Source organism: Apis florea, unplaced genomic scaffold, assembly GCF_048593485.1.
Source record: "Apis florea isolate Af1SG1 unplaced genomic scaffold, ASM4859348v1 contig_3802_pilon, whole genome shotgun sequence".
Lineage (NCBI taxonomy): Eukaryota > Metazoa > Arthropoda > Insecta > Hymenoptera > Apidae > Apis > Apis florea.
Window position 1 is genome coordinate 1,136,376 of NW_028256863.1, and position 27,857 is coordinate 1,164,232.

Below are 27,857 nucleotides of genomic sequence, written 5' to 3' on the forward strand. Positions count from 1 at the left end.
ACCGTGACAAAGAAGCCCAGGCTATCGAGCGACGAGGATGAGAATAAAAGAGCACGGAGAGCGGTTGCAATTCTCGGTGTGTGCGCCTCGTGCGTGTGCACACTGGGAAACGAGACGTACACGTACACGACACTGTTGCGCTAGACGGAGAAACGCGAGAAAGAAAAGGCGGAAAACAGAGAGAGAGGGAGAGAGTGGGAGTGCGTAGAAGGGAGGGAGGGAGGGAGAAGAAAAAGACGGAGGGAAAGAAGATAGAGAGACAAAGTCTGTGCTCTTATCGTACGACAGTTGGTGCATGTGCATCGTGGAACACAAACACAGGCTCCACACGTGAATCGAGGCGAGTTTGTAATCGCGCGAGCGGCATACATACAGCGCGTACGTACACGCACGCACCACACACTCGAGGCGAATATATAAACGTACACGGAAGGAGCAACACCTCACAAACGTGGCCTAGGCAAGAGAGCTATTTGTAATGTAATAGTGAGAGCACCAGTGGGGAAAGGGAGAGTGGAGGAGAGGAAGGTGGTGGTGTGGTAGGTAGGTAGGTGGTGGAGGGGCAATATGGTGGGAGGAAAGAGTAAGCGCAGGAAAGAGATAGGTGGAGGGAGAGCGAGTAAGCGAGGAAGAGAGAAGAGAAGAGAGGTGCCACTCGACGAGGAACCAATACTACGGTCCCTTTACAAACCAACTCACGAGGCTCGCGAGGTCTCCTCTCTAGCGTGAGTATTCCGCCGCCAGTTCTCGAGAGAGAGAGAACCGTGCTTTTCGGACCCTCAACCCTTTCTGGCCTCGCCTCTAAGCCACGGGGCCCACCTGGCCTCTTCTCTACCATCACCACCACCACTACCACCACCACCACCATCACCACCACCACTACCACCAACCACCACCACCACCATCGTCGTCGTCGCCGTCGCCGTCGTCGTCGTCGTCGTCGTCGTCGTCGTCATCGTCGTGGAGAGGAGTCACTACTACCAGCGCCGTTACCATTATCGTCACTGTCACCGTCCTGCCACGTTCCGATCGGTGAACAATAGTATATACGCGCGTTTCGACCGGTATTCGTGCACTACCACCACCATCACAATCGGCGAATCGCATCAACCACCACCACCGTCGCCACTACCACTACCAACCACCACCACCACCACCACCACCACTACCATCGTAGTCTCTCGTCGACTGCCCAGAGTCTCTACCTCTCTCCGCGTTTACCTAGGACCAAGCAGAGGAAGAGAGAAAGACAGAGAGAGGGAGCGAAATAGAGAGAGAGAGAGAAATATCATAGCCTGGACGAGGATAGAGCGGTAGAGACAGAGAGGGAGAGGGAGAGAGAAAGAGGGAAAGAGAAAAGAAGGAAGGAGAGAGAGAAAGAGAGAGAGAGAGGTAAAAGAGTAAGAGAGGGTCCCGGGTTTGCGCAAAAGTTACGACGGAGCGAGGAGCAGTGAGACACACTCCGCGGAGACCGGAAGAGACCCTCTCTCCCTGAAGAAGTCCTCCTCCGGCCAAGCGAGAAAAAGAGAGAGAGATCGCGCGCGAAAAACGCATATCGTGGTCGATCGCCGTATATACACGTGTGGTGGTCGTCGTCGCTTCTGTGCAACAGAAGAAGAAGAAGAAGAAGAAGAAGAAGAAGAAAAAGAAGAAGAAAAAGAAAAAGAAGTAGTGGTGTGCGCGAGTGCGTATCCCGGCCGCGCACGCTCGCTCGCTCGCTCGCTCGCTCGCGTGCGCGTCGTGTACAAGCGAGTGAGAAAACAAAAATTCGTGAAAGCCAATCGCGACCGACTAACTTGTCAACGCGACGTTTTTATCGCGTTCGTCGTGGCGTGTCCGTTGCCGTCGTTACACCGATCCTCATTGTCGTGGTCGTGGTCGTACGTACGTACGTACGTACGTTACGTTTCGCGAGCGTTCGTCGTCTCGTCGTCGTCGTCGTCGTCGTCGTGGAGGCCACGTGGCCTCCTGATCGCCTCTGAACCCGTGTTCCGGGTCCCATTGTGGATCCAATGGGAGGAGCGGGTCGACGCGGATAGCTCGACGTTTCTTTTTCTTTCATTTCCACCGTCGTGAGTATTTCCCTCCGCGATTATTATCCGACGACAACGCATTATATCTCGGGCGCATCGGTTGGCACAACAGCGGCGCGCGTCGTCGGTCGCTTCGTTATCAGCGCGATCCGAGTGCGCGTTCTTGCCGAACGAAAACACCGGACACGTGCTCATCCGCACGTGCTTTCGTCCACGCACGTGCTTCTTCGGCCGAGGAGTCTGCCTCACCGTATCGAGCCACCTTCTCGTCACGATACAATCCACCATACACTTCTCCTCCTCGTCGCCGTCGACGTTGTTGCTGTTCTCGTTCTTGTTGTTGTTCCTGTTGTTGTTCACGTTGTTGTTATCATTATTATTATTACTACTACTATTCGAATCCCAGAGAAGGAGAGGAAGAGGGAGGGGGGGAGGAAGGGGGGGAGGAAGGGGAGGAGGAGGAAGAGGAAGAAGAAGGACGGAGGGATTATCGTCGACGTTTCGCGAGGATATATCCCTATCATCACCGTTATTCCGCCTAATTCGCGCCGCCGGGGCGCCGAACGGATCTCTGGAAAATCCTGGAACGGGCGGGGAGGAGGAGGGGAGCGTTCTCCTCCGCGTGAGAAGAGGGGGGAGGGAGAGGGAGGGAGGAGCGAAGAGGAGAGGAACACCACCACCTCGCGTGGGGGAGGAGAGTTGTGAAATCGTGAAAGGAGAGAAAGGAAGAGAAAGAAGAGGAGAAAGAGGAGAGAGAGAGGAAAGGAGGAGAAGAAGGTTGGAAGCGAGAGAGCGAAAGACTGCTGGTGCTGCTGCTGCTTACCACCACCACCACCACCACCACCACCACCACCACCACCACTACCACGTTCGCTCGGTTGCCGCTTACGTACTCGAAGCAAAGAGCGGGCTCCGCGTTGTGTAAGAGCTGAAAGTAAAAGTTGAAACCGCCGAGTTGGGCTCGCGGGAGCGCGTGCGGAACGCGCTAAAATCCGATCCTGCCTCCTCTCGTAGGCCAATATACCCGAATATCTCTCTCTCTCTCTCTCTCTCTCCCCCTCCCCCTCGGCTCTCGGATTTGGTCCCACTTTGCCACCCGAGTGGCGACGAACTGTGGTGTTTCTCTCCGGGACCCGTGCGCGCGCGCGCGCGCGCGCGCGTCTCTCTCTCTCTCTCTCCTGAGCGAGCGCACGCAGCAAACCACGATCGCCGCCACCATTCCCGCGGAAGGAACACGGTGATTGTCGAGGCGGCTCGGAACGAAATCGCGCAGCAAACGGAACGAAACGGGACCGAAACACGGAGGGGAAAGGACAGAGGGGGGGAGAGGAGGAAGAAGAGGAGGAGGAGGAGGAGGGAAATTCAAGGGAATCGCAACGACGACAATTTCTAAACCCGCGTCGTCGTGAAGAAATCTCTCTCTCTCTCTCTCTCTCTCGCCGCATTCCCGTCGGCGAGTGAAAAACGGCGAAGAGCGAGAAGAAGAGTGGTGGTGCGCCGATTCACAGCCGTGCCGTGAGAATCGTCGACCGTGTCCAACAGGTCCCACAAGCGATGGAAACGATCCGTCTCGTATGCTCGTCGTGTCTCTTGGTGTCGTGCGCTACGAAACGCGGCTTGTGCCCAAGGTCGTCGTTCGTGTCCCACCGGTAACCCACTTCCGGGACGAGAAAGAAGAGGAAGAGGAGGAAGAGGAAGAAGAAGAAGAAGAAGAAGAGGAGGAGGATCCCTTCGCCTGTGTACGTGTCGTGCGTGCGTGTGTGTGTGTGCGTGCGTGCGTGTCGTGGAAAAGGTTGGATACACAACCGAATAATTCGAGATCCGGCCGCGTCCCGCGCGTCCCGCCTCGACCCGCGGCCGGGCTCGCCGCGAGAGAAGAAGTTTCGTAAAACGGATTACAAAACCGTAGAAGAGAAAGGAGACAGAGAAAGGGAGAGGCAGAGAGGAAGAAGAGAGGCACAAGTGGAATAAGGAGAGAGAGAGGAGGGAGAGCGCGCCGTGATCCGGCGCAGGAAATCGTAAGGCGAACGATACGCAGTGGAGATACGGTGTTCGAGCACGAGTCGTTGTGGATCGTCCCCGAGGGTGGACGACGACGAGGAAACGCGGGGAGCGTGGGTCGGTGAAAGAAACGAGCGTGGTCTTCGTGGAGAAAGAGGAAAAGGAGAGAGAGAGAGGAGGAAACTGTCTCTCTCTCTCTCTCTCTCTCTCTCTCACTCTTCGTCGAGGACACCAGTTGCGGAGGACAAGTTTGAAAGACGATCCGGATGTGGCTGAATCCACTTGTTATCTTTCTCAGCCCTAACGAGATCGCGTATTTTTCCAATCTTCCGACTGCTGCTACTACTACTATTACTACTACTACTACTACTACTACTACTACTACTACTTCGTTCCACCCTTCCAACCTCGAGACTCGATTTTCTCTCGGCGTCGTGGTGTCTCTCTCTCTCTCCACGATAAAATCGATCCTCGCCTCGTCCTCAGATCTGGGGAACAGACGTTCGTTCTTTCCACGCGATAAAAGCTCCGTGAACGGTGCACGGGGACAGCGGAATTAAAAGTGCGCTTAAAAAGGTTAGCGGGATAAAAAAGGCGCGCGCGCGAAAGGATAAGAGAAAGGAATAGGAGCCACCTCCGAGTCCTTGAGAGTACCCAACGGGTAAAAGTGCCGCGCTCGGAGCCAGCCGGTTGACCCTGGCCAGCCAACGGAGCAGACCCCGTTGGAAAAAAGTTCTTCTCCGCGTCGTCGCCGTCGCCGCCGATCCGTCGTCTTTCTCGCGGAGTGGAAGAAAAAAAGAAAAAAACGACCGAAAGAAAAGTGCGCGGCGTGATCATGAGTCACGGTACCGAATTACGCCCCCCGGGATGACGATGACGATCACGATGATGATGATAATGATGATGATGATGATGATGATGATGATTACGATGATGATAGTAATGACGACGAGCAGCAGCATGACGGGATCCCGCGTGTGACGAATACCGCCCCTTAAACGCGTGCCACCACGTGCTGTTATTAATCGAGAAATATCGAGAGCGAGCCTCTCTTCCCTCCCACCCCCCCTCCACCCCCCTTCCACCTCTCCTGAGTGCACAGGCGATCGATGATTCGCGATCGAAATCGGCTCGAAATCTGCTCGACGACAGCCCGGTTCCGAGACGTGGAGAGGACGTACGCGAGTGCTTCGAGAAGAAAAAGTGCGCGGGAAGAGGAGGAAAAATTGTGTGATATTATTAATTATACACCTAAGTGCCGATAATACCATTTTTCTCGTCGACCGGATCGGATCGGATCGGTTCATGCTCGACCGCGCTCATCCAAGACGTGGTGCGATCTGTGGTGCCGGTGGTGATACACGTTCCGGTACATCAATGTATGTCACGTGCCTGTACCGTCGTCCTCGTCGCCGCTATCACGGGATTTCGGGTCGTCGGCTCGTGGAGATGCTTCGTGACTCCTCGAGAGAGTCTTAAGGGAAACACCCGACCGCCGACCGCCTTTCTTTGGATACCGTCTTTATTGGATTAAGGTTACGGACGATTAGAACGACAAAGGTGAGCCCAACATCGATATATTAACCATAATAATCCGCTTTTCATCTTCACCATTCCTCCTCCCCGTCCCTGTAATAATAAATGTAATTTACGTTTTAGTAACTTTATCACGCGCCAAATCATGCACGTGTACATCGCGCGATTTCACTCGAACTTATCTCGCTTGTTAAATTTTCGCTCTGGAAATTTCGTTCGTCGTGTTATATTCGTCGTAAAAGAAAAAAAAAAGGGGGAGAGAGAGAGAAATGTAGCGCGTCTTTAAACGTCTTTTTCGTGTGTATATGTATATATATGTAACGAAAGCGTTGATCGAAAATGAAAATTGAACAAGTTCAAGGGGAGATTTCTCGATTGTGTATTTTTCCGGGCTCGGGGTATAGATTCTCCATTCGAACTGCGAACGATAACGAGGGAAATTATCGGAGCAGTGAACCGGCATTCCTTCCCGATTGGGCGCGCGAATCGAGAACCGACAATTCCACGTTTCGATTTCGGAGAGACAGACAGTATATGGATCCAGGAAACACGATCGAATCGTGCGAGCCTTGAATGAAAAATTTTTTTTATTTCATATTTATATATATATATATAAATATATATATGTGTGGAGAGAGAGAAAGTTGCAAAATTACGAAACTTACGTAACATTTTTCGAGCTACGTCTAATTATGTAATCCAAAAGTGGAGATATTTGAAAGTACGTCGATATACATTTCTCCCCCCCCCCCTCTCCTCCCTATTTTCTTACCAGCCGATATAATATGTAGTCCCGATTAGCAGAGAAATTTATTCTTGCTTCGAAGGCATAAAGATTCGAGAAAGAAAAAGAAGAAGAAGAAGAAGAAGAAAAAACTTCCAAGCGATTTCAACTTGATCGAGAAGAGAAGTTTAGACGCGAAAGGAATTTTTTTACACTTGATGTTTCGTGCGCGTTATTCGTCGCAGCGAGGAACGTAGAACACAATTTCACCGACAACTTCGTCGTTGTCCTTGCCGTTTTTTTTTTTTTATTGCCCATTGTTGTCCTTCGCCCGATATCTTGACGATCTTCAGAAAAAGTTTCGAAGTTTCTCGACAGAGAGAGAGAGAGAGAGAGAGAGCGAGAGAGAGCGAGAAAGAGACTCGTGTTGACTACCACTCGTTTCGCGTAGCGGCATAAAAACGTTTCTTCCGAACGTGTAATTCAAGTTCAGGTGTTCCATGGTCGCGTATGAACGTCGGTTGCGCAACTGTTTTTAAAAGAGAGAGAGAGGGTGGGAGGGAGGAGGAGGAAGAGGAGGAGGAGGAGGAGGAGGAAGGAGAGGAGGGGGAGAGGAGGGGAAAAGAAGAAGAAAAAAAAGAAGAAAAAAAAAAAAAAAGAAGATGGAGGAGGGAGTTCTCGCGAGTTTCTACAGTGGTGGTCATCAATGGCTCGCGATGACGGATCGTAAAGAAAAAGCGATCTCGAGTCAAGGTCGGGCTCGTCGAAAGGCGTCTTTACGTTCGCCATTTCGTATTCATGTGGCCATTATCTGCCGGATATATTTATGTTGCGCTCTCGGATATAGTCGGTGCATATGGAACTCCTCTCCCAATATCTCTGCAAGAGATTCTCGACGAGTTTGAACGAAAGTTTCGAAATTCCGGGTTTACTTTGCTCACAGTTTTCGTTTCGTGTGAAGATTCGATAAAAAGAGAAAAGAAAATCTTCCTTCTTCGATGGATACGTCCTTCTCAACGAATACACACACTTCACACTTGCGTGTATGCAAGATCGTTTTCTCATTTTTATACGACACGTGCGAATTGTTGTTGTTGTTATTATTATTATTATTATTCGACGTAACATTCGCTAATCCAAAAACAATTATCGAACGAACGTGAGCATTCCAACGTGAGGCGAGTTTACGCGAAACCGGAGAAATTTAAACGTCTCGTAACTTTTTTCAAACACCTGTTTTTCGTTTTTCTCTTTTCTCGCGACGAAAAGGGGGGAAAGGTGGACGAGTCTCGATCCGAATTTCGATCCGCGGGAAGGCAATCGTCGTGAAATCGTTTAATTAATTGAACGCGAAGCTGGTGTATAAACGGATGGGACGCGATATCCGCGCCAAGACAATGTACGTACGTCGCGTTTTATACACGATCTATCGGTATCGATCGCTTCCGATGATCGATCCCCGACAACCGGCTAAATCGTTCGTGAATCACGTCCGATTGATCTTACGTAACAACGTGGCTTACGTTTCTTCCATTAATTGTCGGGCGACAGACAGGTAGCAGGATCGTGCATGCATTTCCTTTCTCTCCTTCCACGTCTCGCGCGAACAATCGTTGCTCGAATCGATTATTCAAAATATTCCCTCGCACGTTCATTTCAAAATTCATAAATTACGTAATAACGAAATTATAACGCGATACGAAAATAAAAAAGAATTGAAATCGAGAACAAAAGAGTAGAATAAACCTTTCTCTTCTCTTCTTCTCTCTCGAAAAGTAGTAGGAAGCGTCGCCAATCACTCGATTTTTCATCGAGTAGGGGAAGGGAATAATGGGATCGAAAACGAGACCGTGCAACGCGCTCGCTGCATTTATCGCTCTCCATAGAAATGTTCGCAGTTGATAACAACAACTCGATTATCGCGGCCCGATTGTAACTAATATAGGTGCCGCGAGATAACTATAATCACGAACGTGGTTATGTACGCGCCACGTACCGGGTGTCCCCTTTCCTATATTTAAATTAACGTCGTCCCCTCCCTTTTCCAAAACACGTCGCGACTTTTGAAAGAAGGAGAGAAACCGAGCTCGACACTTCGGTCGAGCGAATTTTCGGCTGGAAAGAGAGAGAGAGAGAGAGAGAGAGAGACGGTTCGATATTTTCTACGCGGCTTCTCCTCTTTCCACACATCGTTTTCACCTTCCGCCCCAACGGTCGCTTCCTTCGGACAGAGTTTCTTCGATAAGAAACGACGGTTATTAAGACTAAGCTGGGATTGGCGGAGCAGCACACGTTTCCGTGTGTGTGTGTGTGTGTAAGCGCGTTAAATAAAGTTGCAATTAAAAGAGCTAAAAGCTGCGGCGGCGCTGTCGACTCTACCACGCACACACATATACACACGTCTGTTCTCTCAAGGCCTCGGGCCTCGCCAGAGCGTACTTCCGCTTCTGATTAGCTTCCTCTTTTCCCACATCGTCCTCCTCCTCCTCCTTTTTTTACCTCCGTTCCCCTCCTCTTCTTCCTTTTCTCTTTCTTCCTCCTTTCCCTCTCTCCCTTTATCTCTCCACCCGTCTCTTATCTCGCACCGTGGGAATCCGCGCGTGCGATTCGCGCCGCGAAAGAGAAAGAAAAAGAGAGAGAGAGAGAGAGAGAGAACAAATTCTCGAGTTCTCTCGTCTCTCCTTTCGGCTCCACCAGTTTTCTAACCACCACTTTCGCGCCTCCTCCTTCTTTTAACAATTCTCTGCGCAATTCCGTTCTCGATGCAAGATCGAGAGATGTTGGAAAAGTTACGTAAAGAAAAAGAAAAAAAAAAAAAAAAGAAAAAGAAAAACGTTGCGTTTCCCCGGGCGAAATGGAAAAGATCGCAGAGAGAGAGAGAGAGAGAGAGAAAAAGTTGGCCGCGCCGATTTTCAACGGTTCAAGAGACGGCGGCGGTCGAAGGCGAAAATGTTTCGCTCGCCTGCCGTGCACTTTCACTCGGAGCCGCCGCCGAGTTTCGCCGAATCGGCAGATACGACGATTACATCGCGCGATTCCCTGCCCAACGGAACGCCGCTTCGTCCTTCCTTCCCCTCGTTTCACGGTCAACCGGAATTAAATTAAAACTCGATCCTTCTTTTCTTCCACGGGGCGAGGGGACGGGAGGTTGGAAAAAGTTGAAATTTCTCTGGAATCGAGATGGAAATACGAATCGACCTTGAACACTCGATATACTCGACGATCGAGAAATATTCATTGGCTCAATGAAAACCTGTGCCCTTCGAGTCGAGCTCGAGCACAATTTTCACGATTCGAAGCCCGTAAACAGCGCGGCGGAATGTTATGCTCGACTTTTGTCGGAATTATTATCGCGCGCGGACCGTTTTCCTCACCCACGCAATCGTCGAGGAAACAACGTAACAATCTCTTTCTGCCCGACTGAAAAGTCAATTACCAACACACGTGAGAATATACACGCTCGCCTACTTGGACAGCTTAGCTATCGTTCAACACGAACGAACACGAATACTTGGCTCCGTGCCAAACTTTTTTTTTTCCTTCCCTCTTTTTCTATCGAGTGTTATTCTCCCTCTCTCCCTCTGTCTGTCTCTGTCTCTCTTTCCCTCGAGCGAGGGAAATGATGGAGAATACGATTCGAAGGAGGAGGAAGGAAGAAAGATACTACGATTCTTGGGCGAAAAGTTTGGGGCCAGGCGTGCAACACGGTACTCGTGGTATTTTCGCTGGTATTTTCCTCTTCCCTCGGCGGCGGCTCGTGGCGATTGTAAATCTCGGGGGGCCCCGGCCACACGGCGTGTAACAGCGGCCACGAGTGTACACGTCCGCCAACCCTTTCTACCTTCCCTTTCACTTTCATCTATCGCGCGCGCGCACGCACACACTCAGAGACACGGGCCTCTCGCGCGCTTTCAGCAGGACTCGCCTCCCCTCTCTCCTCCTCCTCGCTTCTCGACCGTTCGCCCGCTTTATTGCTCTCGCTGCTACGTGCGGTGTGTGTGTGTGTGTGTGTACACGCGGTAGAAAAATGGGAGGAGGGGGGAGGGAAGAAAAAGAGAGAAAAATTATCGCTGGAGAATCGGCCTTGGAGGGATTCGATTCGATCCCTTTAGGAGAGGACCAAACTTTACTACTCTCCTCTCCTCTCCTCTCCTTTTCGATATCGACGGAGAATTTATTAAAGAGTGAAATTCGAAATGGTGACGAACGAACGAACGAACGAACGAACGAATATCTCGGCACGACTTTCTTCGGCGAGTCGGATGAAATATGGCCGCCGGTCGAGTGGCGAGTAGTAGTTCGTACGACAGTGAAAGTGTCCCAATTTTCAGCGGAGGGAGAGAGAGAAAGAGATAGAGTGATAGAGAGAAAGAGAGTTTCCGAAAACGGTTGACGGGGAGGGGAGGGGGAGGCGAGCGCGTAACCAATTGTCGGAAACGCGAGTTACGCGCCGTTTGAAGAACCTGTTATTCGCCTGGCTCGGGACAAATATAGGAGAGGCGCGAGCGAATAGGAGAATAAATTGTCGATAAATGGTGGTGGCGAGGGGAGGGGAGGGGAGGTGGTGGTATTATTTCCGATCACCTACGCGCGCGCGCGGTGGAATCGATTCGCGCGAAACGAATCGGCGGATAAAATGTCGAATCGGGAAAGGAGAAGGAAAAAGGTTTTTTTTTTTTTTTTTTACGAATGATGTCAGCCGCCAGTTTAGATACGATCGTAGGAAAAATCTGAAAACATTCTCGACTCGAACGAAGAGAGGAGGAGGAGGAGAAGGAGGAAGAGGAGGAAAAATTCCAAAGTTATTTTTCACGAGTCTCAAGTGTGTGTATATATATACTATATATCTTTAAATTCTTCGTTTTTCTCCTCCACGAGCAATTTCTCGCACGCGTTACGAATAATATAAGATAAGAATTATCATTGAATCACGGTCAAACACGAACTTTCTTTCGAACCGGAAAATTTCGTCTCGCAAACACACAAGTTCCGAGTCGCTGATCGAAAGCACTGCGATTGTTTCGCGATTTTATTCCGCGACAAGGTGCGAACATCGTTCGCTATTGCTCACGATCGATATCCCATTTCTCTCTCTCTCTCTCTCTCTCTCTCTAACCTCCTCGATTACGACGACGCACGTCCGCCTCGTCGATCAATTTCCGCCTCGACGTTTCTACAATTCCTATCTCTCTCCTCTCTCTCTCTCTCTCTCACGCACACACACACACACAAAATTCTTCTCCCCGATTCGAGATTCGCGCAATGCTCGAAAGAGGCGACAAACTTTCTCGGCTCGCCGTGCGCCGTGCCTCTCTCTCTCTCTCTCTCTCTCGCTCCCACGCACGCGCCGTCAACCGTAATCTCTCCCGTCTCTCTCTCTCGTGAACACGCCAATCATCCCCGTTAAAGCTCAAGCGACGACGACCTACATACCTACGAATTTCGCACCGACCCGCTCCCTCCTCCCACACGCGTTTCCAAACCTTGCATCGAGAGCAAACGTTCGAGAGACAAAAACATCAATTTCTATTTTCACGCTGCGGGGACAAGACATCGAATTCCCAGATCCGGATCGGCGAAAAATCGGTAGCGCGGCGTTTGGAAATTGGCCGCGTTCGCATGGAACAATGGGACTTGGTTGCGCGATATCGCCTCGCTTTTTCCTTTTTCTCGGCCGACTCGACTCCTCTGCGGGAGGAGGGGAGAGAGAGAGAGAGAGAGAGAGAGAGAGAGAGAGAGAGAGAGAGAGAGAGAGAGAGAGAGAGAGAAATTTTCCTGGCGCGCACTTTTTGGACACGGTGTAGGCGCGCGAGCGTTAGCGACAACGGTCCCCACCCACGGCGTGAGATCATTGCGATTACGTAAGCGTTGTCCAGCGTGCAGGAGAGCCCGCGCGCATAAAAGTATCGCGTAGCGCGCGGCGCATGCCGCCGCCGCCGCCGCTCTAGTCGAACGCTTGGATCGTGTTGTCGTTCCACTCCGGATAGCTCGACACCATGCCACGATTTCGAGGGAAAGGAGAATCGTGGCTCGATATTTCTTTCGAACGCCGCCACCTCTTTTCTCCGTGACCGCCGCCACCTCCTCTGGCGGATTTTCCTTCCACTCTCCCTCGCCCCTCCTTTCTCCTCTGAATCCGACGTATCGAATCCACCTACTACGGGAGCGAATTTTTCCGAAAAATTATACGCTTGATCCCGATCGAAAACTCTCGGTTGGAGAGAAAGAGAGAAAGAGAGTGGCTTTTGCCTCCTCTCGAATCTTTCGAGCGAGTGAAAAGGTTGATACGAGCATGCATCGAGGAAACTGGGCTAAACGGTATAAACGCGGCGGATAAGCGTAACGCGCAATTCGACGTGAACAGCAGCGGTATCAAAGTTCGATGCAGATAGCGAAAGGATGTAAAACGGAATTTCGATAAGAAGGGGGAGAGAGAGAGAGAGAGAAAGCAGGGAATCGCTTCTCGAGAAGGCGGTAAACAGTTTTCGGTGCTGCGCTTCAGGCATTAGATGTAGGTGAATTTTTACTTCGGGAGCGCGGCTGCGAATGAATGGAACAGTGGCGCCTCCAACTGGGCAGGATCCGGCGCGGGCGAGGGGGCGCGACGATCAGCCGCAATGGCGGGACATTGCGTAACATTTTGAAAAGTTGGACGTAACGTGTCGGAAGTCGTCGTTAAACTGGCGTGGTCCCGTCACGACTGACCAACCGTGAACAAACGAACGAACACGACCGATCGATCCTTTTCCTTCTTTCCTTCCTTCCTTCCTTCCTTCCTTCTTTCCTTCTTCTTCCACGATCGCATCCATGCACAGCCGCTATGCATCGCAAAATCCAAACCACCTCGAAAGAGTACATTTTACATTTACGGAGAAATAAATAAGAAAAGAGGGAGGGGATCGCTTATTTCGAGAAAGATATATGAAAGAGAGGGAGAGGGAAAGGAAGGTGGTACTGCTTCTCGCGAAACGTTGGTCATCGCATGGACGTTTCCGCCTGACTCATTTATAATACGACGGCGCGAGCAAGGCCGTGTGCCAAAAGCAGCCGATATCTTGGCTTTATTAAAATATGGCTGCTATAAGCTACGCTGATCAAATTCTTCCATCCCATCGTCGAATGTTGTTCCCCCAACCACAATTTCCAAAATCTCCCCTCGACAAAAGCGAGTCTTTCCATCCGACGATAACACGACATCGAACGTAGAGAGACCAACTAACCGTTCCTTCCCAAAAAAACGTTGGAAGGGAAGAAAGAAATGCGGTGTGCGCGCGCATTCGTTGGAAGGAAACGCGAGCGAGCGAGCGAGCGACAACAAGCAACAACGCTTGCCCTTCGGATCCGTCGAAACGTTGGTGGCGGCGTGCGTGCGCGTCCGACCGTAGAGACGAGAAAGGGTGGGGGGAGGGAGCTAGCTAGGCGGGGAGGGGTAGAGGGGAGGAAGAACGATCGCGATTGCGTAACGCGAATGCACGCCGGGTATCTCGCGCGCTACGTGTAGGTGTATGTAGATCTTCTAGGTAGTGAAAGGTCATCCGTTTAATAGTCCTGAATCGCTGTGTATATATATATATATATATATATATATATACATATATATCGGCCGGCCGATGACTAACTCTTCTCCACGAGAGCCGCCGCTGCATCTCTCGATGCGCAGTAAAAGGTGCAGCCCGACCAGACGATGATGCCAGAGAGAGAGAGAGAGAGAGAGAGAGAGGCTTTGACATTGAATCTCGATCGAAATCTCGCTCCCTTTCGCATTTTTATTCATTCGTTCGGCCTGTTTCGCCACCTGACGAGTGGTCGAGCCGACCGTGTCTACCGTCTACAGCCGCCTCACCCAACGCGATCCATTCGGATCCGATGGAAAAGAAACTAGAAAAGGATCGTTCGAGGATTTTTCCAGGGAGAGGGATTGGTGTCGTCGAGGATACTCGCGAGAAGCGATCGTTCGTTACATAAGAGGGGCGCAATGTGTGTGTCGCGGCTTAAAGGCCGGTACACACGGAGAGCCTGTTTACCAGGAGCGTGCACTTATAGCGTACGACGCGAGGCGCGTGCGCCTCTCTCGTCGATGTAAGGGGAGAAAGGACGAGCGTTCGAAAGAGCAACGTTGCCAAAGTCTTATACGCTTCGCGCGAGACTTTTTTCTCTCTCTCTCTCTCTCGCTCTTTCCTCTTTTCCTCCTCCTTTTTCCTAGGGAATCTCGACGTATCCTCCGCGCGTTTCCGCGTTTCCACGTGATCCTTGCCGGCTCCTCTCCACGCTCTCGGCCGTCCTTCTGGTTATGCAACTGGTTAAAAAGTGAGCGACGCTCAATATTACATCTGACATCATGTTTATCGCCGCGGATTCCTTACAAGGCTTAATCAGCCGCGGCTCGAGAAAAATAATCGAAGGCACGATTTTTAGATGAAGGAGAAAAGAAAGAAAGGAAAATCTTTCTCCTCGACGAGAATAACACGAAATAATTCAACTTTCCAATTTTTTCCCAATTTCGTCAATTTTCGCGCACGTCTCTCTCTCTCTCTCTCTCAGAGCCCTCTGGACGCGAAACGAAGAAGAAGAAGAAGTGCAAGCAAGGCGCGTGCGCGCGTAACAAACATGCCCTTCAGATCTACAATGATGGAGCGTCTATTAGAGAAGGCGATTGTTCTTATATAATGAATGGATCATGTAACTAGCCGCTTCGCTTCGAGGAACGAGAGGCAGAGAGAGAGAGAGAGAGAGAGGAGAGAGCGAGCGGCGGGAGAGGAGGAGGGAGAAAGAGAGACGAGTTCCCGCGTGCAACACACGTACGCGCGCACACAAGGACGGGCGGGACGTGTGTCACGTACGCGGCGACGACACACAACCGTGCGTGTATATACCTGGGCGAGAGCGTGTGTGCGGCCACGTACCAGTTAGAGTCGGCTAGGTTGGTACGTAAGTGCAGCTGAAAAGGCTTTTTACTTTCTGGCCTTGAACGAAATGTATCCGGTGACTCGACGACCGCCGCCGATCGGCCGAGGGAATTCTGTCGTTCCCCTAACGTAACGAGAGAGAGAGAGAAACGAGTCCTCCCCGATCATCCTTGTTACTTTTGACACGCGCCTGTATTATCCATCTCTTCTTAATAACAACCTCCAACGGGGACAAAATAATAAAATCGAGTCGAGGTGGCGAAACTCCCCCTCGAAAAAGAGAAAAATTTCATCTAAATTCGTGAAGGAAGGAGAGATATCGAAACTATCGCAATCCATTTCTCGCGTTCCATTTTTTTTATTATATCGCTCTTTTTTTCGTAATACCGAAAGGCGGGAGAGAGAGAGAGAGAGAGAGAGAGAGAAGGGTTTTCGTAAGACTGCGGTTGAAAAGCGAGCGAGCCATCCGAGAGGGACGGAGAGAAATGAGGAGAGAGAGAGAGAGAGAGAGAGAGTACGTCACGGAGCGATGCGCAAGAGGGAGAGCGTGAGAGACCAGTTGGAAAAATAGCGATTCGAAATCGGGGAAAGGTGTGAGTCACGGGGTGTCATAACCCTGCCCCCTCGGCTAGAATTACGCCTCTTTCTTTTCCTCTCGTCTCTGCTCCTCGCGCAAGCCCAACAACGCCACCTGAGAGAGTTGACGAACTAATTTATCCTTCTCTCCTAGTTTGCGAAAAAAGGGGGGGACTCGATCGATAAAAAGGAAGAAGAACGTTTGGATTTTAAAGCAGATTAAATTTTCCCGAAAGAGACTGGTAAGGAAAGAAAGGGGACGACGACTATGTTCGTTCGTTCGATGGAATTTCTTCTCTCTCTCGTTGATGATATTTTGCGGTGACAGCCTCTCTCCCCGCAAACCCCCTCGAACGGTGTTCCGAGCGAGTGCTTTTCGAACCACTCGTGGTGTCTGCGTGAGCGTGTGCACGTACGGCCCCCGATGAGACCGCGAAACACGGCCTATTGAGGCTGGCGAAACGTAATTGGGCCCACAAAAAATGGAGCGGAAACGGCTGGACCCCATTACAGGCCTCGTAACGAGTTCTCGTTGCTCAATCCGCGCCTCGCCTTAATCCTCCGCGAGAATATACAATATTCCACACGACGACGAATATTCATACTCGTACGAAATCCGCGGCGAAGAAGAAGAAGAAGAGGAAAGAGGAAAAAACAGGGGAAAAAATTGGGCAAGTTACCTCACCTCACCTCACACTCGCCTCGCAATGATCGCGTTCGATAGTCCGGTTACGTTTCGCTTTCGCGTAACTCGGATCCTGCCGCTTTCTTCGTTACTTAATTGTCGGTAGAAAGTGTCTAAAACGTGAATCGATAAATGTACGTATATACACGTATACGTACGTGTATATATACGTACACGAGTTTCGAGAAATCGATCGTTAAAAATGAAAATCAAAGTTTTTAAACGGCCAGCGTTAAGATCGATTCGCGTTATTCGCCTGAAACGAGATTAACGTTTATATGTTGTTGAGCGATTGATGATATCGAATCGTAGCCCGATCGAGAAAACGCTATCTCTTCGTAAGAAAAGGATACATTTTTTTTTTTTTTTTTTTAGGGACGATAAACAAGAAAAAAGAAAGAAAAAATTCGCCGGTCGATCTTTTTTCGAAATAAAAAAAAAAAAGAGCAAGAACAGAAAATATTTATTCGTATTCATCTCGACGATCAAGGCCTCACAGTTGGGTTTTTCGTGCGAGAGACGAGAGAGAAAGAGAGAGGGGAGAGAGAGAGAGAGGGAGAGGGAGAGAGAGAGAGAGAGAGAGAGAGAGAGAGAGAGAGAGAGAGAGAGAGAGAGAGAGAGAGAGAGAGAGAGAGAAGTAAATCTTTTTCACAGGCACCGATGCTGGTGCCTAGTATCCTCCCCCTCTCGGGCCCCGTTGTCTCGCGCTTTAATTTCCAGCCTCGACATTTGCGTAACCCAGTTTCGCCATTGTTCGATTCAATGGTAGATCGTAACGTCCGCCATCCGGATAGAAGATTATAATGCTCGCGTGTACATGGCACTGCGCATCGTTGCGCCTCGGCTGTGTGAGTGTGAACGCGCGCGCCACGGTGTGCGCGCAACTCTCCGAAAGTGCGCGCGCGAGCGCGAGCTCGTATTAGTATGCGCGGGGCGATAAGCGAGCGCGACGAGAGTTCGCGCAACGAAATTTACGAATTCCGCCAACTTTCTCCTCTTGTCCTTATCTCCGCTCGCTCCGCAGCTCCGACACGCCGCAACCTCGGGCCAACCTCGCCGTTGCACCAATTCCCACTGCGCATCGTGCATCTTTCTCCTTTTTCCTCCTCGAAACAAACGGCGTAACCAGCCGTTACGTCTTACGATTTCGTTTGCACACGAGACGACCGCCGACACGCGATTGTTGAGCTCGTTCGTTCGTTCGATAATCGATCATCATTCCGCATTCTCTTTCACTTGGGAGAAGTGATTAAAAAATTGGCGATTATTAAAGGAAAAAAAAAAAAAAAAAAAAAGAGAAAGAGAAATCGATCGATCGATCGATCGATCCTTTCTTACGAATATACATCGACGAATCGGGTATTTCGTTATCGCGTCTCTCACGTTACTTTCATCCGTCAAATAAGCGTTTGAGCAATATCGCCACATATACATTCGCCGTCCAGCAAATGTCATTGTTAGAAGTTGTAGGTATGGAAATGTGTACGCGTTACGAAATATACTATAGGTACTGGGTATTTGAAGTGGGAATAACGCTTCGCGTCTATTTTATATAATTTTCACGGTGTAGAAAGTAATAGCTTAAATATCGCGATGAACGATCGCGATGATTGTAGTAAATCGCACCACGTCACACAGTAGGAAACGTTCATATCCATACTACTATTCACCGCTGAAAGGGTTAATAAATGACACGGTCACTTTTACGACGTGAGGATTAATTCGTCGGCGAGGTCGCTACGCGAGGTGTATACGACGTGTGAAAACCGTGAGGAAGAGGAGAGGAAGAAAAAAGAGGGAGAAGAAAAAAGAAAAAAAAAAAAAAAGAAAAAAGAAAAACGTGTAAATACCGATATATACCGTAGATAAAAAGCTAGTTTTCTTATCAACTTCGCCGTCAACTCGGCGAAAAAGCTTCGTTCGATGATACGCGAAGAAGATGTTACACAAACGGGGGAGGGAGACGACTTCGAAGCGAATAAGAACGCGTCGCATTTTTTCGTCCGCTTCCTTCTCTCGGGAAAAGAACGGAAGCAGGGGGGAATGGAAAAGGAACACGCTCCAATTTCTCGATCGAGGGGAGATTTCGTATCCACCGCCAAAGCTTGCCGCGGACGTGCTCCGATTTATCGACGCGCGGCAAGGTAGAACTCGAACCCGACAACGTCCCGTTACCAACGCGTCGTTGAAGCGATCAAGGGAGAGGGCAGCACCTACAAAGAGCACTACTCGCGCGAGGTAAAATCGGCGGGTTTCGATCGTTCACCACCCCCTCCACCACCCCGAGGAACAACTGGGCCAGAGTTTCTGCATCCAGTGGCACGGGGCCTTGCCCCCACCTACCCACGAATGGCACGAGACCCCGCCCGGCGAGTCTTCAAGGCCTGAACAGAAGAAGAAAGACGAGCGTAAGCGTAAGCGCGGACGTAATGCAGCCGGTCGGCCAGCGATTGACCCTGAACTTCACGAGCCGTGGTGCTTGCTAACGCCAGCAACAAACGGCGCAGACGCACCAGCGATCATTTCCTTATTCAGCGATTTTCTCGGTAAACCGAGAGACACCGCACCACTTGCGTATGCGTAGCAGTACCACACGTTTCTCGCCCAAGGACCGCTTTTCCCCCCTCCCCCTCTCCTTTCCCCCAAGAGAGAGAGAGAGAGAGAGAGAGAGAGAGAGAGAGAGAGAGAGATCCGTCCCTCGACTCGCTTCTTCGCAGTTATATCTTATATCTCGTTCGATCTTTGGGTAGGAGAGGCTCGTTTTGATTACGAGCCGCGATATCGGCGTTGAAGTTTTTACATCGAAGATCGATATCTCTAGCGTAGATACGCCAAGTTTTTTTTTCATTTTTCTTTTTTCGTTTCACGAGAAAATAAGCGGCGATTGTTGAAAACGTATCGAATATAGCTGGCCTTGATCTCGAATGAACGACGATTAAAGAAGGAAGGAAAGAAAGAAAGAAAGAAAGAAAGGAAAGGAAGAAAGAGAGAAAGCAATGGACGCGATCGCGTAAGAAAAGGCGGGATTCACGCGACTCTTACTCAAGGCCTTCCCTTTCCAATCCGATCGGATCACTCGTCGAAGGCTACTTACGGTTGAATACCCGCTGACGAACTCCTATATCATTCCACCGTCACGTGAACCGTTTCCTTCGAAATTTCAACGAAATTATCTTCCATTATCCTAGCCTCTCTCTCCCAATTTCTTCCCTTCGAAAATACGAAATACACGTAACTCGTTGCTCAAAATATCCCCCCTCGACCCGACTTCATCGGTTTCCTTTTTCTCCACGCGGCGAATTCTTTATAGGTTATCGATCGAGTTTACTTCCAACTTCTCAACTACCCATCCCGTGCGAATTGGCTCGACGAAATCCAAACTGGCGGTAGGCCAGTTTGCAACATTGTAAGATTATAAGGATCTCGATCGAAAAAATTCATTCCACTGAAAAAATCCATTTTCACCTTCTCCCCTCACCGCTGAAACCAAGGATAGAATCGTCGTTTCGATCACGTTTCGTTGCAAAAAGGCAAGAGAGCGAGAAACGTCGGTGAAACGTAATCTCGCGGGACACGTCACCGCCGCCTTCCGCCGTTTCCACGCGGGGCGAGGAACGAAGGATGAAATTAGTGTAACGACCAAGCCCGCCCGCCCGCCCCCTCTCCCCCTCCCAAGCGTCAATTTTATCGGGTTAAGGACGCGTATCTCGCCTCGTTGCGAAAGAATTTCCACCAGAAAACGACGGTTGGCTCTGTAACAAAACGTCGCCTCAACAAAACGACGCTTATCCGAGAGGATGGAAAATGGGGAAGAATAAATAGAGGATGATACAATAAGACGAGTTCTGTTTTAACTATCGCCTCGTCCATTCAATTTTTTTTCCAGACGATGTATACTGACGGTCTCCTGACCCTCCACTATGGGAAGCATCCAGCGACCTTGGCCGCGGAGGTCGGAGCCTGGTACACCGGGGACCGTCACGTGGACGTGACGTTGGCATGCGACGACGGCTCGGTGGTGAAGGCCCACCGCGTCGTCCTGGCAGCGGCCAGCCCCCTATTGGCTAGTCTCCTCCGCAACCCGGCCCTGGACCACGTGGTCCACTTGTCCGGGGTGCGGAAAACCCAGCTCACCCACCTCCTCGAGTTCCTCTACAACGGAGAGGCTCTGATTCCGGTAAGAATCATTTTCTCCCTTTCCTTCCAAATAATTTTAATATCATAATTTTTCTTCGACGATTGGAGGAAAAATTGTTTTATTTATCGCAGTCGACGGAGCTCACGCCGCTCAGGGAATTGTTCGAGCTTCTTCAGATAAAGTCGGAGCTGTTCGAGCCCAATCAGCCCCAGACCTCCACCAACTCCGACCCCGAAAGGATACCGACCCCTCAGCCCTCCGAGGGCCAGGAGAGCTCCAGCTACGAGTCCCAGTACGACGGCAGGTCGGTATCGCTATTTTTCATTTTCAACTGTAATCGTGCTCGATTGTAATTGTTATCGATGCGTTGTTATTATTATTTTAAAATATTATTTTATAATAAAATTTACTCTAATTTAAAAGTTAAATTAACTTTCTTCTTCTTCTTCAAAGAAAAATAAGATTTTAACCATTTTATATTTGTATTTATATTTAAGATGGTTAAGTCAATCAAGTAAGAAGAGCCCTCTAGAGTGTTATATTATATTATATACAATTATATTATACATATATTTACTAGTGTAAAATATATATATATTTGTTAATGTAAATATATGTATAATAATAAAATATAGGATAGTGATGTGAATGCAAAGAGTTAAAGCGGAATTTTAAAAGAAATTTAATGGAATAAACACCGAAATATAAATAAGGTATACTTTGGAATCATAGAATTTTAAGGTTTAAAAATAATAGAAACAGAAAAGAGGGACAAATATGATTAAAAAATTATACATGGTAATACAGGAGCCTGTTATTACCGTCGATAATATAGAACTGAGTTTAAGTTGCCAATTGGAGGCTCATATTCATCAAAATGCTTAAAATTGACTTTGGAAACGAACGAAACAGGGAGCGAAGAAATAGAAGTAGAGACAACTAATTCAGAATCGGTGAATTAGTTAATGAAGAATAACAACTTTTTATATTAAAATATATAAAATAAAAATATTAAAACTATTTCCGTTTATCGCTCTGTTTACGTTCTTACGGTCTTCTTCTTAACATTTGGGCCTCGTGACGAAGTCACGCTGGCCGACGAACGTGTTAAATTTAAATTATCGATCGATAATGATGCGCTCTCGTGAATTTGACGCAGCGACATTTATTTATTCGTTCGAAAACTTTTTTTTTTTTTTTTTGAAAATATCGCTTCGTGGAATAATACGTCGTTAGATTTTCTTTTTGACCTGAAATTAGATCTGAAAGTTTCCGAGTTTTATTTCTGTTCGTTGAGAAGATATAAGAAGACGAAGAATATCTGAGAACTGCGTGTTGTTGGTAATTGAATTCGTCATTGAAATATCGCACGAAACAATTTTCTTTCTTAAAACATTTAATACGTTAATTCGAGATCATTTTGACACGTTCGTGATTTCGTCGAGTTCCTCACGAAATATTACGATAAACATAGAAGTAGTTTTAATATTTTATAATAAAATTTAATTGAGATATATTTATATATATATATTAGTTGTTAGTTTTCCAAAGTCAATTTTAAATATTTTGGTCTGAATACAAGCCTCCAATTGGCAACTTCAACTCACTTCTGTTACCATATGCGGTATAATTTTAGATTTAAAATTGTATGTAAAAATGCAGAATGATTCGCTAATAAATCATATTTGTCCTTTCTCTTTTCTGTTTCTATTATTTTTAAATTTTAAATTCCGATATCATATTTTATATTTACATCTCAATGCTTATTCCATTATTAAATATCCTATATTTTATTATTATACATATAATACAATACAACATTCTATATAAGGCTCTTCTTAAATACAAATATAAATGGTTGAAATTATTATTTTTCTTGAGAAAGAAAGATAACCATCACCCATATACGGGCGACGAACGTGTTAAATTAGCCAAGAAATTCGAAGAATGGAGGGAGTGAGAGAATTAATGACCGACGATCGACGGTTCCAGGCAGTCCAACAATCCCGCGGACTGTTGCTCGGTGCTCATAAAGACGGAGGGGTGCGAGGAGGAGGCGGAGGTGGACGTGGAAGGCGTGGAGGAGGCGCTCCTCACGGAGGGCAACAGGGAGAGCAGCATAGAGCCGCCCAGGCGGAGGGACAGCTCCGACCCTGTCAACCTCAGCTTGAATTCGGGCACCTCCACCACCAGCGAGAGCTCCCACGACATCGTGCCCAGGTAAAGAACGACGAATTTCTTGAAATATATATTGTTGACTGGTTATGCGTGAAGATATACAAAAGGATACGAAATTTCAGTTTCACTTTGTACTCTACAACGAACGAATATATATATCGAGCGTTTTACGAAAACAGATCTCAAGCTGGCAATAAGAGAATTATATTATAAAATATAAAAAATATATATAATATATTAAATATAATATAATAAAAATATAAAAAATATAAAAAAAATTTCAACCGAATCGCGCTATACAACACGAATACAAAACACAATTTGTATTCTCCAGGCCGGAGAAACAGTTGCTGGAGAGGCGGGAGTCGCTGGAGGAGGCGGAGGAGAGGAGGAGGCAGCTGGCCGCCCGGCTCGCGTTGGGCTTGGAGCCCGGTAAGCGGAAGCCCGAGGAGATACCGATCCCCCCCGCGGAGGCGTACATCGTGACGCCGCACAGGAAGCGGAGGCCAGGCTTCCACAACGCCCCCGCGCAGAACCCTGCCTTCGTGCCGTTCAACCCTGGATTCGAGACCCCGAGGAGGCTGCAGGCGCCCCGTCCCCTCAGCGTCTCCACACCCCCCTACCTGGTACGTGCCCGCCATACCTGACCCATCCCTCGAAAATAGGAGATAAAAAATAAGGATGAAACGTGGTTTCGCAGCAGGACAGGTCGGTGACGCCGCCCGGAGGATCGCACAGGCCGCCGAGCGCGGACCCGGCGACGGCGGCGGGCCTGGAGCCGCCCTGGGGCTCTTGGGCCCTGCCCTCGACCAGGGCGCCGCCGCCCCCGCCCACGGACGACCCGCCCAAGTCGACCCCGGTGCGCGAGTATCGGTGCAGCTACTGCGGGAAACAGTTCGGCATGTCCTGGAACCTCAAGACGCATCTTAGGGTGCACACGGGCGAGAAACCGTTCGCGTGCAGGCTGTGCGTCGCAATGTTCAAGCAGAAGGCCCACCTGTTGAAGCACCTTTGCTCGGTGCACAGAGGGGTGATAGCGGCCCCGGACAACACATTCACCTGTTGCTTCTGCTCGTTGAGCTTCGACAGCCTTCAAGAGCTCATCAGGCATCTGTCCGGGCCCCACAACAATCTGCTTCTCAGCAAGAATCTGCACGACTAGCGATCACACGGATAGGACTAGCCGGTTATTCCCCTCCCTTCCCCCTTTTATCTCCCCTCCCTCCGCCCCCCCGGTACCCCTCGATGCGCTCGCCCCGCGTGCGCGTCGACGAGAATCGATCCGGGGGGGAGGGGAAAAAAGTAGGCCGCCGTCCCGTCGATTTCATATTTTCGGGAGAAGTGACGCGCGAGTGCCTTTCAAGTTCCGATTTTTCCGTGATCAACGTGAGATACGATGATGATGATGATGATGATGATGATGGTAATGATAATAATAATAATAATAATAATAGTCCCCTCCTTCGCCATATTTTCGAATATAACGATCTCGAGAGTATCCGTTCTTATTATTATTATTTACGAATATATTTTCATTCCAACGTATAAAAAGCTCGTAAAATTTTCGAAAAATTCTAATCGTTATTTGTTCGACCAACTTTTCGTGATTTCTTCTTTTCGAACGAATCTCCTTTCCCTCCCCCTGCTCCCTTTCTTCGAGAGGGAGGGAGAGAGAAAATAAAGAAGCATCGGAAGTGCCTTTCGCGATTAAGAAAGAAAAGAAAAAGCGTTACGTCGTTTTCGCGAAACGTCGATTTCCAAGTTGTGTGTCGAAAACGACGCAACGAATTCTCCACACACTTTTTATTATTATTATTATTATTATTATTGTTATTATAATAAGCGATGACCAGTAACTCTGACCAAATAACATATTTCCGGCGATCGACGTATTCGTGTATCGGAAGTGTGTGCGTGTGTCGGACTAATGTTCAACGGTCTCCTCGCGTCAAGGAAACGCGTTAAGAAAGTCGAAACGAAAGAATAAAGTATATGAGAAATATAATAAGAAGAGAAAGATGGAAAAGGATACATAGAGATATATATATATATATATATATGTGCGTATGTGTATGTGAAACGAAGAGAGACGAGAGTCAATTACGACCGTTTGTCGCGGATAAAAGAGCGCCGTAATAATTTATCGATCGACCGAGTAAAATATATATATATATATATATTATACACACGCAAAGTGAATATACACTACGACGACACGCATCCTTCTCTCGTCGCGTCTTTATTACTTATTCGAGCAAGGAATAGAGAGAGAGGGAGATTGCTTCGTTAAAAAAAAACGCTTCCCGTTCGCGTCACGTGACACACAACAGACCCGCAGCAAAAAATAGAAGAAGAAGGAGAAGGAGAAGAAGAAGAAGAACCTCTCGTTTACCTCAGATCGCGCGCAAAACAATCTCACAAATGTGTAAATAATAATAACGTTTTAACCGTTTTATGTAGTAGGTAGTAGGAAACAATGCGGACGGATTTAATTTATTTTACACTTTGAAAAAAGGGACCAACTGATTTTTCCACCGATTTCTGTCTTAGGTAGATTTTAGGTATCCTGCCCTGTCAATCGCCTCGAACAAATTTGCTTTGCTGGAGAGCTGTGAAAGCCGATTTTCGGAAGGGAAAAAGAAAAAAAAAAGGAAAGAGAGAGAGAGAAAGAGAGAGAAAAGGGGGGAAAAAAAAAGAAAAAAAAAAAATTGTCTAATCGTAAACGTAACGCGGATAAAAAAGGATACGATCGGGCTGTTCTCCTTTCGTCCCGCGAAGAGGAGGAACGTTTATCGGGCGATTTCAAGATGGAAGAAACGACAATAATTGTTGTTGTTGTTGTTGTTGTTGTTGTTGTTATTATTATTTTTTTTTCAAACTATTGTCCAGAGAGAGAGAGAGAGAGAGAGAGAGAGCGAAAGCGAGAACGAGAGCGAGAGAGAGAGAGAAAGAGAGAGAAAGACGTTGAAGAAACGTTGCCCAATGTTCTTCCACGTGATTCAACAATCCTCGTCTTCCAATCGATCGTGAACAACAACCCTTCCTCCCTTTTTATCCTTATCCCATCTTGCGTTCTTTATCCATTCACGCGAAACGTTTGTTTGGTATCTCAGCGACTCGAGTGCCTTGTCAAAATGGGTCCAAAAATTTGGTCGATTGGGCAGTGATTTCATGTGTTCATAGGCTTAAGATTACGCGTAAGATGATGACGAAATACACGAGCTCGCTTAGGAATTGAAAACGAAAAAAGCGTTAATTAATTTTCACGTAGAGAAGAAGAGATGTTTTTAATTATCACTCGAATTAATAATCCAAGTTTCGTTAGGATTCTCTTAGATAGATTATTTTTTTTTTTTTTAAGTAGTAGGCTTTTGTTTCTCTAATTTCTTTTTTTTTTTTGTTGGCGCAGGACGTCATGAGTTTTTTTTTTTTTTTTTTTTTTTGTAGATAGGTATTTACTACCTAAGGTGCCTTGAAGAAGGGCCTCGACCTCTCTTTAGCTCCTTGGCCATACGAATATCTCGGGGACGAGATGGAACGAGCGATGGAATAACAAAGGAAAGGAACGCGAATTCGCGTTAATTAATCTTAAAAATTGGATCGAAATTTTCTCCCGTGAAACATTCCATCCCGTGAAAAATATTGACTTTGCCATAAATCGATAAAATCTATTAAAGTCCCATCGAGAGTTTAAACCAACCTCGACCAAAATCCTGTCGAAGAAAGAAATTTCTTTAAAGCTTCTTATCTGCTTCTTTTTTTTACAAGTAACAATTCCATGTAACGAATAAACGATCGATAAAATCTCATTCCAGTCCAGAAGTCGTAGAATTTCCATAGCGTTCGCAAAAATAACATACTATATCCCGGACGAGGTATAAGATCGCTCGTTCCATTTTCGCCTTTGGCGTGTATACATGCAATATACGCGGCGTGTATGGAAGTGAGGAAAAGGAAAAGGAGAAAAAAAAAAAAAAAGAAAAAAAAATGAAAAAGAAAAAGGAACGTAAGAAGAGGTTAGAGGGGTGGTGTGCGCTCTCATTTAAGCCAGGCAAAAATGGCCAGCACAAAACAGTGAACGCAATGTGATACTAAATGATAATAAAGATAAATGATAATTATTGTTTAGCGTGCAAACGCGCTTCGGCGAAACTCGCAGGCTCGTGGCTCTTTCGAATAAAAAAGGAGAAGAGACAAAAAACATATATATATATATATATACGTGTATATATATACATAATGTGTATATATATATATATATACATATACTATATATCTTTCGAACGCGAGTGGAAAGAAGAAGTTGAATAGACATCCGATCCTTTTTTTTCTGCGAGCCGCCTAAATAATTTTTTCTAGTAACTAACTTTTCGTCGTTTCTCTTTCCAACCCTCTCTCCTCCCTTCAAACCCCCTCGTCCAACCCCCCCTTGTCCCCTCTTCTCGATACATAAGCGCACTAGGTTTACGTATACAGATTATTTTACCGTTAATTAGTTACGTTTATTGTGTATACACACATACACGCATACAGAGATACGTACACGCATACACGCATATACACACATACACACAAATACACGTACACTTGAGGCCAGATGTCATAAGAAAATACGAAATAATCATTATAGAAGATATATTATCCTCGATGAATTTTTTTTTTTTTCAACTTCAATTTTATCACTTTGATCGCTTAAAACGGGAGAAAAGAGAAAAAAAAAATCTTAAAAAATTTTCTCGATATTTTATTCGACGGTAAATGAGGTCGAGAAAGTAGATAATCGATCGAAGTTAAAATGTTTAAGAATTAATTTTTCGAGTGGTTAAATCGAAATAGAAATTTATGAAAAGTTTTTTGGCAGCTTTGTCGGAATGGAACGAGATAATGACAAGTCTCGTATTGATTTTTTTCGAATTTTCTCGAATCGTTTGTTCTTCGGACATCTGGCCAGAGTGTCCCCCCCAAGTAGAATTTAAGCATCTTCCGAGCGGAGAAAAACGTTTTCCCGCGTGCTTTCTTAGTGTTCATAGATTTACAAGAAATAAATTAATTGAGATGAGAAAAGAAGATAAAGAAGCGA

The 27,857-nt window shown here is 47.5% G+C and overlaps 1 protein-coding gene across 2 annotated transcripts; it reads left to right on the plus strand.

Annotated features, from left to right (window-relative positions):
• Positions 1 to 249: 249 nt before the first annotated feature.
• Positions 250 to 27,850, plus strand: ken (zinc finger and BTB domain-containing ken and barbie protein). 2 transcript variants are annotated; one of them, XM_003692807.4, is made up of 6 exons: positions 250 to 5,594; positions 20,348 to 20,638; positions 20,731 to 20,903; positions 22,592 to 22,819; positions 23,112 to 23,403; positions 23,478 to 27,850. In XM_003692807.4, exons 2-6 carry the CDS (start codon positions 20,351 to 20,353, stop codon positions 23,937 to 23,939), a joined length of 1,443 nt encoding a protein of 480 aa, XP_003692855.1. In that variant the 5' UTR covers positions 250 to 5,594; positions 20,348 to 20,350; the 3' UTR covers positions 23,940 to 27,850. The 2 variants fall into 2 exon arrangements, with proteins under 2 accessions (XP_003692855.1, XP_012340653.1); XM_012485199.3 differs by having other exon boundaries at positions 23,481 to 27,850.
• Positions 27,851 to 27,857: the final 7 nt, after the last annotated feature.

Bases quoted from the DNA above. Each gene is read 5' to 3' on its own strand.
- ken (XM_003692807.4), top strand. From the start codon at position 20,351: ATGTATACTGACGGTCTCCTGACCCTCCACTATGGGAAGCATCCAGCG. The intron at 20,639-20,730 runs GTAAGAATCATT...TATTTATCGCAG, and splicing joins ACGGAGAGGCTCTGATTCCG to TCGACGGAGCTCACGCCGCT. The intron at 23,404-23,477 runs GTACGTGCCCGC...GTGGTTTCGCAG, and splicing joins TCTCCACACCCCCCTACCTG to CAGGACAGGTCGGTGACGCC.